This window comes from Gadus morhua, chromosome 10, assembly GCF_902167405.1.
Source record: "Gadus morhua chromosome 10, gadMor3.0, whole genome shotgun sequence".
NCBI classification, from domain to species: Eukaryota; Metazoa; Chordata; class Actinopteri; order Gadiformes; family Gadidae; genus Gadus; species Gadus morhua.
The window spans coordinates 15,430,646-15,442,821 of record NC_044057.1 but is presented as its reverse complement, the minus strand read 5'-3'; the positions used below and the strand labels follow the sequence as shown (position 1 = coordinate 15,442,821).

The 12,176-nt window shown below is 43.4% G+C and overlaps 2 protein-coding genes across 2 annotated transcripts; both read left to right on the top strand.

The window, feature by feature from the left end:
• Positions 1-87: 87 nt before the first annotated feature.
• LOC115552451 (protocadherin alpha-C2-like) lies at positions 88-4,234 on the top strand. Its single transcript, XM_030368595.1, has one exon. It carries the CDS (start codon positions 279-281, stop codon positions 2,706-2,708), a length of 2,430 nt encoding a protein of 809 aa, XP_030224455.1. The 5' UTR covers positions 88-278; the 3' UTR covers positions 2,709-4,234.
• A 23-nt stretch (positions 4,235-4,257) lies between these two features.
• Positions 4,258-11,376, top strand: LOC115552453 (protocadherin alpha-C2). The gene is made up of 3 exons (XM_030368597.1): positions 4,258-7,086; positions 9,098-9,133; positions 9,666-11,376. Exons 1-2 carry the CDS (start codon positions 4,681-4,683, stop codon positions 9,107-9,109), a joined length of 2,418 nt encoding a protein of 805 aa, XP_030224457.1. The 5' UTR covers positions 4,258-4,680; the 3' UTR covers positions 9,110-9,133; positions 9,666-11,376.
• The last annotated feature ends 800 nt before the right edge of the window (positions 11,377-12,176 follow it).

Here is a 12,176-nt window from a genome sequence, read left to right as displayed (position 1 = left end):
GGATGGACATTCGTGTTCCGGGCATATAGAGTCGCTGTTCACCATTTAAACACGTCTTATGAGGTCACAGTCACCGCTACACTTCCTCAGAGTGGACGCGACGAGCTGCGCAAGTGAACAGCTCCCGGTGCTTGGGATGTGGACTATTGGGTTGTTTTGTGCAAGATCTTTGTCTTAGATCGGAGGATTATTTTGTGCGTATACATTTTATCAACGAGGACATCGCTACTCTGGGCCAATGTGCAAAGGTTATAAGAGACAAACAGATTCCTAGAACGATGGAGCCGAAATGTAATATCCAGAGCTGGACTCGGTATGTGTTGATTTGTTTTTTCTTTGCTTCATGGAAATCAGCAGATGCAGTGACCCACTATTCAGTAGACGAGGAAATGGAGGAAGGTTCAGTGGTCGCTAATTTGGCTTCTGATCTGGGCCTCGACGTTAAGATGCTTTCCAAACGGATGATTCGACTCGAAGTCGTAGCGAACAGGAAATATCTGGACGTGAACAAAGAGACTGGGGACTTGTATATTGTCGAGAGGATAGACCGGGAATATCTTTGCACATCAAAAACATCGACATCTTGTTTTTTGAAATTGGAAGCTATTGTTGAAAACCCAAAGCGCATTTTCTTTATTGAAGTAGAAATAATGGATATAAATGATAATACCCCTCATTTTAGGAGAGACGCAAATGAATTGGACATTTCAGAGGCAACTCAGGCAGGCGAACGATTCTCCGTCAACAATGCAGTTGATCCGGATGTTGGTTCAAACTCCGTGAAAACATATCAATTGAGCACCAGTGAGCATTTTGATATTGCAATTCAAACAGGAAGAGATGGTTCAAAGTTCGCTGATCTAATTCTTAAAAAGGTGCTGGACCGTGAGCAGCAGGCCGTTCATAATCTAGTTCTCACCGCTGTAGATGGCGGGACACCTTCACGCACCGGCACAGCGAGCATTACGGTGCGGGTGTTGGACACTAATGACAACGCACCACAGTTTGATAAAGACCATTATACAATTCAAATTATTGAAAACTCTCCAATCGGGAGCCTTGTGCTTAAACCTAATGCAACAGACTTAGATGATGGATCTAATGCAGAAATAGAATACATGTATAGTTTGTATACTTCAGAAATGACCCAAAATACATTCAATGTAAACCCTCGGACGGGAGAGATAACAGTGAAAGGAGTACTGAACTACGAGGATTTTAAGCTTTATGACATGGAAGTGATAGCAACGGATAAAGGTGTGCCGGCCTTATCAGGGCAATGCAAAGTAACGGTTGTGGTGGAGGACATGAATGACAACCATCCTGGGATTTCCATCAAGTCCTTTCAAAGTCCTGTCAAGGAAAACATAGAAGTAGACACGGTCATAGCTGTGGTGAGCGTTAGTGATAAAGACTCAGGGGATAATGGAGTCGTTGACATCCGGATTCCTGAAAATATGCCTTTCAAATTAAGGGAATCTTCTGATAATTATTTTGAGCTTGTTGTTTCAGAACCTTTAGACCGGGAGAAGGTTCCAGAATATGACATCACGTTCACAGTTACAGACAGAGGTTCTCCTCCATTATCTGATAATGAAACCATGACTTTAGAGCTACTGGATGTTAATGATAATGTCCCCCAGTTCCCTCAGTCTTTCTATACTATACGTGTGATGGAGAATAATGCTCCTGGAGCCTTGCTAGATTCTCTCACTGCGTACGACCCAGACCTCCATGAAAACCAGTATCTAGTGTACTTCATCATAGAGAGGGAGATAGCCAACACCTCCATGTCCATGCTGTTCTCCATCAGCCCAGAGAATGGTAAACTCTATGCTCTGAAGACGTTTGACCATGAGATTGAGAAGGAGTTTCTTTTCCACATTGAGGCCAGAGACTCTGGTGTTCCTCCACTCAGCAGTAATGTGACTGTCCACATCATTATTGTGGACCAGAATGACAACACTCCAGTCATAGTGTCCCCATGGCGCGCTCACGGCTCGGTGGTGGAGGAGAAGATCCCCAGATCCACCGACAAAGGCTCTCTGGTTTCCAAGGTGATTGCTATCGACGGCGACTCTGTGTTGAACTCGAGGATTACCTACCAGTTTCTACAGGTGACGGACGCCACCTTGTTCAGTCTGGACCAGTACAACGGAGAGATCCGGACCATGAGAATGTTCAGTTACAGAGATCCCCGTCTCCAACGGCTTGTTGTGGTTGCCAAGGACAACGGAGAGCCCGCTCTCTCTGCTACCGTTACCATCAAGCTGTCCACAGTGGAGACCGCGGTCAAGGCCTACTCAGACATGACCGAAGTGCCCCTGGAGTACGACATCTTTTCAGACTTAAATCTGTATCTGGTCATCGGCCTGGGCTCGGTGTCCTTCCTCTTGTTGATCACCATATTGGTCACCATCGTTCTCAAGTGTCAGAAACCCAAGTCCAGCAAAGCTGCTCCTCCCTGCAGGAACAGTGTGGTCAGTGAGAGGAACTCTTTTGCAGATTCCACTCTGGTGTCCAACGATGCCTACTGGTACAGCATGTTTCTAGCGGAGACCAGGAAAGGGAAGCTGGTGGTTAGACAGCCAGCGCCAAAGGGCTCCAGGTACATAGTGTCCAGTTTACCACGGAGCACTGGCCTCACAGAGACGAGCGGCTCAGCACCCTCCACGCTGCAGGTGAGGACTGCGTCTAACAATTCATGAGTTCATCTGGTGAATTCTAATGCATACGTTGGCTCTTTATATAATTAAATGCTGTCCATTTAATATTTGAAGTTCATCTATTTACTCTCCACCCTGCAGGTGAGACTCCTCCTAATTTCTTATATAGTCTCTGTTCTTTAGAACATCTGATGAACGTTGGTTTTGTGACTCAACCAGGCAGTGTGCTTATATGTAAGCAGCTTTGATTCCACCCTGTGGTCTTTGCTACATTTAGTAACTCCTTACCTCGATTGCTGTGTACACACTTGCCTTGTCCGTAAGAAAACGTGACCAAAGCGATGTATATTTTATTGCAGTCATTTTCCAAATATATTTCATCCAAAGGGAATTGTAACGCTGATTAATATCATAGCAGACAGTCATCAGATCAACTACACAGCATGTATTCACAACCCAGTATCTAAAAAAACGAAAGGGCAGACTATCTATAGGAATCAGAACACAAGGTTTGTTGAGGTAGACAGTTCCGTAGTGGTCAGTGTATCGCGTTTAGGTTCTCAATTCTACACAAGCGCTATCATAAAGAACACGTGTCAGTGGACGAGGTGATCCAGGGAGAGATGGGTGTTAAGATGTTTTTTTTAAGAAAAAGGTCTGCATTGTGAATCAGTCCCCTGAAGTGAGGGAGGGGAAGTGCTGGCCTGCTCCTATGTGATCCTCTGAAGGTAGTGACTGAATAGCGGTTGGAGTTTGGTTGCAGATTATATTACCAACCCTATGGATTTTAGCTTGTCACACGTGGCTACAGGGATCCAGGGGAGAGAAATGTAGAGGGTTGTGAAGTGTCGAGGTTAGTTGAACCATAAGTTCAATGCTGCTTTCTGATTGGTGTGATGTGGAGAATCACACGCTGGTAGTGAGGCCATGACCCAAGCAGAGCCTGGAACAAATGGCTGAGTGTTTCACCTTGAAAATGGATTTACTATATAAGCATGTTATTATTGAAAACACACGCAGGTCTCTAAGCCTTCCATTGAAATAAAACAGCATTTCTCTACTTTGATTATAACGCCTTATAATCATTTACATGTAATTTAATTTGATGTTTTTACCGTCATCTTCAAATGTTTACACATGAAGATGTTTATCAGCATTTCATAAATCATTTGTTGTCAATGTGCCGTGTAGTAAAGAAGTCACAACCGTGGTATGATGTTCTTTGAGGGTTTATAACCCCGCCCCCCAGACTGGCAATGTGTGCTGTTACCTAGTGCTGAGTTCTGTCAGGGTCCTGGCGGCTCTGGAGAACATGTGTGACATCCGCTGTCTGTTGTCTGCTGCTCGTCTTCCAGACGGGAGCTTTTCCTTTTCCTTGAAAGGAATCCAACTAACTTTCCTTACTCACCCCATCCCTCAGTGGTTTTAGGAAGTGGTGTCCTCCGAAAAGTAATATGAACATTAGCTATAACATAAATCAGCAGAAAAGAAAGGGATGAGGGAGTGAAGAACACACAGGCTGTTGATTGACCAATAATGTCAATGTGAACGCACACAAACACACACACGCACACACACACACACACACACACACACACACACACACACACACACACACACACACACACACACAATGTAGGGTTTGCATTCCAGTTATGTGTCGTGGTAGTTGTATTTACAGATTTTGAAGATACAACCCATATCGCAGTGGATGTAGGCTATGTGCTATCGTGACTTTATACAGGCAAGGTCTCTGTCAATCCACATTCTCCTTCTCTCCTCTCACGGCACGCAAGACCCACGTGTCACGTTGCTCGCTTACAAGTATGCATCGATGATGTCATCATCTTTGTGACCATTTCCTGTGAGCAGGTAGGGGTATATTCTGTGGGTTGGTTTCATTTGGATACCTCGGATGTTCAGGAGTGTTCTTAAAGGTTGGACGACGTGGTTCGCAACAAGACGGTAATTAGCGGTCTCCCACTTAGAGAGTCATACAACGTATCTGATTACCATGGCGCGCCATGATATTCAGTCATTTTGGTTACGGTACGTGTCACCGTTTATGCTTCTGGTTGCCACAATGGACATGGCCTCTGCTGTTACGCATTATTCCATTCCTGAGGAAATGGAGGAACACGCAGTAGTTGCCAGTTTGGCTTCGGATTTGGGGTTAGATGTCAGATCGCTTTACAAGAGGAAAATGCGAATAGATGCTGTGGCCAACAAAAAGTATATCGATATCAACAAGGATACGGGCGAGCTTTTCATTTTAGAAAAGATTGATAGGGAAATTCTGTGCCCATTAAGAACAACTACATCTTGTTATCTTAAACTGGATGCAGCGATCGAAGACCCCATACGTATGTTTAACATCGAGGTAGAAATATTGGATATTAACGACAATGCACCTCATTTTCGAAGGGAAACCATGCATTTGGATATATCTGAATCAAGCCCGATGGGTGAACGGTTTTCTTTGAATAACGCCGTAGACCCTGACGTGGGGGTGAATTCCCTTAAGGATTACCACTTGAGCTCGAGTGAACATTTCGCGATTGAAATTCAAACTGGGAGAGATGGGTCCAAGTTTGCGGACTTGATTCTTAAAAAGACTTTGGATCGGGAGGCCCAAGCCGTCCATCGTCTGGTGCTGACCGCGGTGGACGGCGGCGTCCCTGCGCGCTCTGGAACGGCCAATATCGTTGTTCGTGTCCTGGACGTCAACGACAACGCCCCGTCATTTGACAAGGAAAACTACAAAATTGAGCTGATGGAAAACTCACCGATTGGAAGTTTAGTCATCAAGATGAACGCCACCGATCGAGACGAAGGTTCCAACTCAGAAATAATGTACTCTTATAGTCTGTATACATCAGAGAAAACGCAAAATATGTTCAGTTTGAATCCAGATTCAGGTGAAGTTCGAGTAAAGGAGATGATTAACTATGAGGACTTCAAAATATATGACATGGAGATAATTGCCACCGACAAAAGTCCTAATCCATTGTCTGGACTGTGTAAAGTGACAATATTAGTAACAGATATGAATGATAATCACCCAGAAATCTCTATAAAGTCTTTTCAGAGTCCAATTAAAGAAAATGCTCCAATAGACACGGTAATAGCAGTTATAAGTGTAAGCGATAAGGATTCAGGTGATAATGGCTTTGTTGACCTAACGATTCCTGCTTCTATGCCATTTAAACTTCGAGAATCCTCTGATAACTACTTTGAATTGTTAATATCAGAACCTTTAGACCGTGAGAAGGTTCCAGAATACGACATCACATTTACAGTAACAGACAGAGGTTCTCCTCCACTATCTGATAATGAAACAATGACCTTAGAGCTACTGGATGTTAATGATAATGTCCCCCAGTTCCCTCAGTCTTTCTATACTATTCGTGTGATGGAGAATAATGCTCCTGGAGCCTTGCTAGATTCTCTCACTGCGTACGACCCAGATCTCCATGAAAACCAGTATCTAGTGTATTTCATCATAGAGAGGGAGATAGCCAACACCTCCATGTCCATGCTGTTCTCCATCAGCCCAGAGAATGGTAAACTCTATGCTCTGAAGACGTTTGACCATGAGATTGAGAAGGAGTTTCTTTTCCACATTGAGGCCAGAGACTCTGGTGTTCCTCCACTCAGCAGTAATGTGACAGTCCACATCATTATTGTGGACCAGAATGACAACACTCCAGTCATCGTGTCCCCGTGGCGCGCTCACGGCTCAGTGGTGGAGGAGAAGATCCCCAGATCCACCGACAAAGGCTCTCTGGTTTCCAAGGTGATTGCTATCGACGGAGACTCTGTGTTGAACTCAAGGATTACCTACCAGTTTCTACAGGTGACGGACGCCACCTTGTTCAGTCTGGACCAGTACAACGGAGAGATCCGGACCATGAGAATGTTCAGTTACAGAGACCCCCGTCTCCAACGGCTTGTTGTGGTTGCCAAGGACAACGGAGAGCCCGCTCTCTCTGCTACCGTTACCATCAAGCTGTCCACAGTGGAGACCGCGGTCAAGGCCTACTCAGACATGACCGAAGTGCCCCTAGAGTACGACATCTTTTCAGACTTAAATCTGTATCTGGTCATCGGCCTGGGCTCGGTGTCCTTCCTCTTGTTGATCACCATATTGGTCACCATCGTTCTCAAGTGTCAGAAACCCAAGTCCAGCAAAGCTGCTCCTCCCTGCAGGAACAGTGTGGTCAGTGAGAGGAACTCTTTTGCAGATTCCACTCTGGTGTCCAACGATGCCTACTGGTACAGCATGTTTCTAGCGGAGACCAGGAAAGGGAAGCTGGTGGTTAGACAGCCAGCGCCAAAGGGCTCCAGGTACATAGTGTCCAGTTTACCACGGAGCACTGGCCTCACAGAGACGAGCGGCTCAGCACCCTCCACGCTGCAGGTGAGGACTGCGTCTAACGATTTGTGTGTTGATTTGGGAAATTGTAACATATTCTAGCGCTTTGAACCATAACATATTTTGATGTTACTGATCTCCAGTCAGTAACAGTAACAACTCACACAAACAGTGTGATTTGTGCAGAAATATAAAGTCGTAATAAACCTGTAAAAAAAGCACCAGCCTATTTAAGCTTTGACCGCTTGACTAGAATATGTGCCGGATGGCGTGCTGTTCCATTTATCCAGTATCTTTCTGAAAGCCTTAAACCCAGCCATGGTCACCGCGTTGAGGGGCATCATGTCTTCACTATGAACTCCGCTATCTCCCTGAGATCCCTGCCGGCTGGTATTCATATTTTTGATGTCAACATCAACTAACCAAGGGTAGCTTAGCAAGTGGTTTCCTTCCTCTACTGCTCTCTCACTCGCCTGTCATGTGAGTGCAGGGTAGCGTCGTGTACACGTTCAGCCCTATGTCAGCCCTGGCCTCACAGAGACTAACTCTCTATTCTGCTCCCACCTTAAGAGAACCACTATATAAATAAGATATGAAGTGATGTGAGCTATAATGTGTCTCATCAAATACAAATACAGTTATGCTTAACATTTGACTAGGCCTGTCCTTTGTCTGAACCCTTAGACTAACATGATTTATAAGACTCATATGATTGAATCCAAATCCCTTGCAATTCAGTTCCGACATCATATTACTACAGTTATGAGGTGAGAGCTACTAGGTTACAACAATGTGAGGGGGTTTATATAACTTGAATTAATGATGGTATTATCTTTATCCATCACTCATACCTTCCATTTACCTCATGGTTGTTGACCGTGGTTCTTCTCTGTTTTATGGCTTTGAAGCATCTGAATAAAACACCGCGGCCTTGCAACCTCATAATTAAGGAAAATAAGTAATTGGCAGGATTTTGTGGTTTGGTTAAACAATAACTTTCTTTCTATCTAGCTTATTATTTTCAGCCAGTCCATCCCTGCAGTGTAGTTTATGCCTATGACTTATTTTCTACTCCTCCAGTATGCCAGGTGTATACAGAGAAAACGTGTTTTCACTCTGAAAACGTGCTTATTTGGTGCTCATACATTTGGCCTCTGTCCTGTTCCCAGTAATTATTATATTTCACTTCATATGATGCGGAAATTGTCGAGCAAATGAATGACCTGCGGATAATTATCTTGTCTGCTTTTTTGTAATCGATCTGAAACCTACATTGTTGGTAAACGTTCTTGTCTTGAAGCAAACCGGTGACGGTACATGAAAGCATTGCTCGGTCTTTGCTGACCATAGAGCGGAGAGGCAGGGATTGTGCTTTGCTATAGGGAACTAATTCCTCTTCTGGCACACTGCAGCGAACACTGCAGAGGCCCTCTCCCCTCCTCTCTCCCCATCGCTCAGCTGTGAGGGAGAGAGCAGGCCTGCAGCCTGGAACAGTGTCTGTGTACTAACAGGATGCTAGCTGTTTCCTCTTATAAATCAGGGTACTTGGGAAATTGTCAAGGTCTTTCAAGGTGAATGGTAGAACATCATATTTTCTCACCTGTCTTCTAACTTTGCTTTTTTTTTTTCTATCAAAGGTGGTTAGGAGGGTAAGTATAGAAGAACATTGTTTTCTTTTTCTGGCAAAAATGCTTTTATCTAACGTGATACTAACTGTCTTGCCTTTGCAGAATGATTTGCAATGTCCAACCTGCTACATAATAGCAGGTCGCTAGTGTGGAGTTCAACTAGCCTATGTTTGGTTTAAACGCACGGGGGACGCCCGGTCCAGCATGACATGTACAGGAGAGGGTTTCCAAAATATAAACCATTGAGAGTAAGACTAACTAAGTTTGATCTTGTTCCATAGAATAGTCTCCACAAGCTATAGTCCAAACCTGTCATGTGAGGTCCATAGTACACCATATAGCCTGCCATTTAACCAATCAGAGAGTCCCCTTTATGACTTAAAATAAACTGCCCAGTAAATTGCTTTGTTCTTTTTTTGTCTCTAAAGTATCCTAAGTGAAGGACATCGGCTCTGCAGCTGGAGGTAGGTTGAACCTTTCCCGGGCCCTACTGACTTATTCCTTTGATACTCAATCTAACTTGTGCTAAAATAAAAGCTCCCTGACACACAAGTTTCCTTTCTAACAAACCATGCCTGCTGTGATTTGTATAAAGTGCTGTATTAGGTGAATAACTATACACTGCAATAAAACACTCAAAGCATGAAACACCCAATGCATGTGATACAATTCCAACCAAGGTATTTAAGTATGTCTGTGACTAGTCAGCGTGTGGATTGTGGCTGGACAGTAATGGCATGCTGTGTTCTTAAAACACCTCTGCGAGTTCAATCAGGGTTGCCCATTGGCAGCTGTGATTTGTGACCCTTGGGCTGCGCATAGAGGAATCGCAGAGCCAAACACACTCATTCAGCAACCACGCACGCACGCACGCTCACACAGTTCCTCCCCCATCGCCCACATACACATGGAGCAGCAGGGCACGGCTACAAGAGGCATTTACTAATAGATACTGCAGTATAACCATTTCCCTTCTGGTGTCGTCTTTCTCTGCAGGCGTCCACCACCAGCAGTAACAGTTCCACATGAAGCCCCCCCGGTTATGCCGAGCGGACCACCGGAGAGAGCGAGAGAGAGGATGGAGGACCCTGCAGCCCTCAAACCTTATCCCCCACCCTCCCCCAGAGGGTCTTGTAAATACATGACAGAAATACTTGCGTGATTGTCCAATCCCAAGCTTGATCGCTCCTAGCCGCCCTGCTTGTGTGACATCGGTCTCCCTCCGTTTTCTAGCCCTCCATCGTTGGCCTTCCTGAGCCCCCCCCCCCCCCCCCCCCCCCCTTATATGTTCTCTATAAGCACATGCTGAACCAATCAACGTCAACATGCATGATAACGAGCGCCATGGCCATATAAGACTGCGTAAAACCCTGCCGGAAATGGGACTTTACAGGACGCTGCATCAAGCCAAAACGTGGACTCATAGTGTAGGTCCGCAGAAGATCCTACAGGAAACCTTTTTCCCATCGTGTGTATGACTCACTCCTGTATTATAGCACTTATGCAAAATGCTCAACAGTAAATAGCATAGGCATCAACAAAATTATATATATGTGTAAGTTATTGGAAGGTATAGTTATTGGTGTTGTGTCGCTGTGATCGATTTGGGATTGCTCTATATTTGATGTTGTTTACGTGTGTATAGGCTCTAATGGTTTAGTGTTGAAGCTGTTTGCCTTTTTGAAATACATCAGCCAACAAATATGGAGGCGTTTTCTTTTTTTATGAATAAGTGATGACAGTCATGCCATGCATGTGGTTTTTAAGTGCTTTTGTAACTTTATTTTGGGACCCGTTCCATTTCATACAAGTCTGGTGCTGTGTGATAGTTAAGATGCAGTGAGTTTTTGAATTTGATTGGAGCACAACAAGAAGATAATTTGGAATACAAGAGACCCAAAGGACTTAACAGTAAAAGTATTGTGGAAAGTTTAATAGTAAAGGTATTCTGGAAAGTTCAATAGTTCTTATGGAATAGCCTACGACTGCAAGTGTTTACGTATTATGATCCTATTGACTCGACATAATAACAACGGTAAACAAAGGAAGCAATGCCATTAATATATCTGACACTGCCAAATTTACCTTTTTCTGTGTCTACTATGATGTTTAAAATGAGCACAATGGTGTTGATTAGTTTCCAGTGGCATTATAAATTATTGTTGGGATGATGTAGAAACCAAATAAATTCTGAACAATGGTACTAAAACAAATAGGCAACTTACTGAACAGTACAGGAAGACATCTTTGATCAGTGTGTCATTTCCTACTGGGTATATGCACTGTGTTATGAATTCATGTATCTAACTTCAAAAATTACTCGTGTTTACGTTATACCAAACATTGAAATTATTGTGCAATGAAATGACTGGTAGCTGTATTTACAACCTCATGTTCTTAAATCAGTTGGCTAACCCCCTGGAGTGAACCCCTAAGTGATTTATATTAAATTCATTGCACAATAAGACGCTGTATTCTGTTTAACAACAGTAGATAAGTGCTTTTGTACATTGTCATTTTTAATGGTACAATATCTAGTACTTATAGAGTGTGATCTTATTGTTTGCTATGGTAATCACATTATTATATACAGACAATTATTGAAACGGTGCATTTTGTGTCATATAGGTACAAACAGGTTCATGTCAATCTTGTGCGAAATACTCTGAATTATGCCATTAAACCCATGCTGAGATCCTTGTGTAAATGTTGTCATTCCATGTTTGTTGGCAGAAGGTTTTTATATAACCCTAACCACTGCCTGCATAATGGTCACCTCTGTTGTTTCCATTCCTGTTTGGTACATCAGGACTTGGAGGAAGGATCACCTACAATTTACTGTGTCCATTCAAAGGAGGATATTCAGTCATAACTGTAGTCTGTTATTAAATTGTGTGATTAGGAGAGAAAGGTTGGAGCCTGTGATTTAATTTGACCATTGACTCTTTTCTCTCACACTATCTGTTCTGCTGTTTACTAGTTTATGGCAAACTGCAAAGAAAACAGATGTTAGTTAAACAGTTTGTCACATTCTGTCTGTTCCCATACTTAGTACCAATTCAGAGGCTAATTGAACAGCCTTAATTAGGTCACAAAGCTACACTAATGATACATACTAATAAGACATGGCAGCGTGACTGATAATTTAACTAGAATGATTACTTATTATTGGCCACATTCTATGTTTAGGGCCAGCATTAGACAAACAGGTAATGTATTTGCCAGGCAAACAGTTTATCCTTTTAACAGCCACATATTATTATTCACGGTCTGATCGTTTTTATTTAACCAAATGCCGCTATCTGTCCATGAGAATAATTGCGTGTTGCCCTTTACTCTATAACTTGATACAGAAACAGATATTTATTGATATGTCTGAAGGAAGAGAGAAAGAGAAAGATACAAGGCCCGTGTCTTATGTAGCTTATCAAATGTCCTTCTTTTCTGGTTTGACCACTGTTTCAGCATAGTGGGCAGTAAACATGGAGTGTTTACCCAATGGTTATA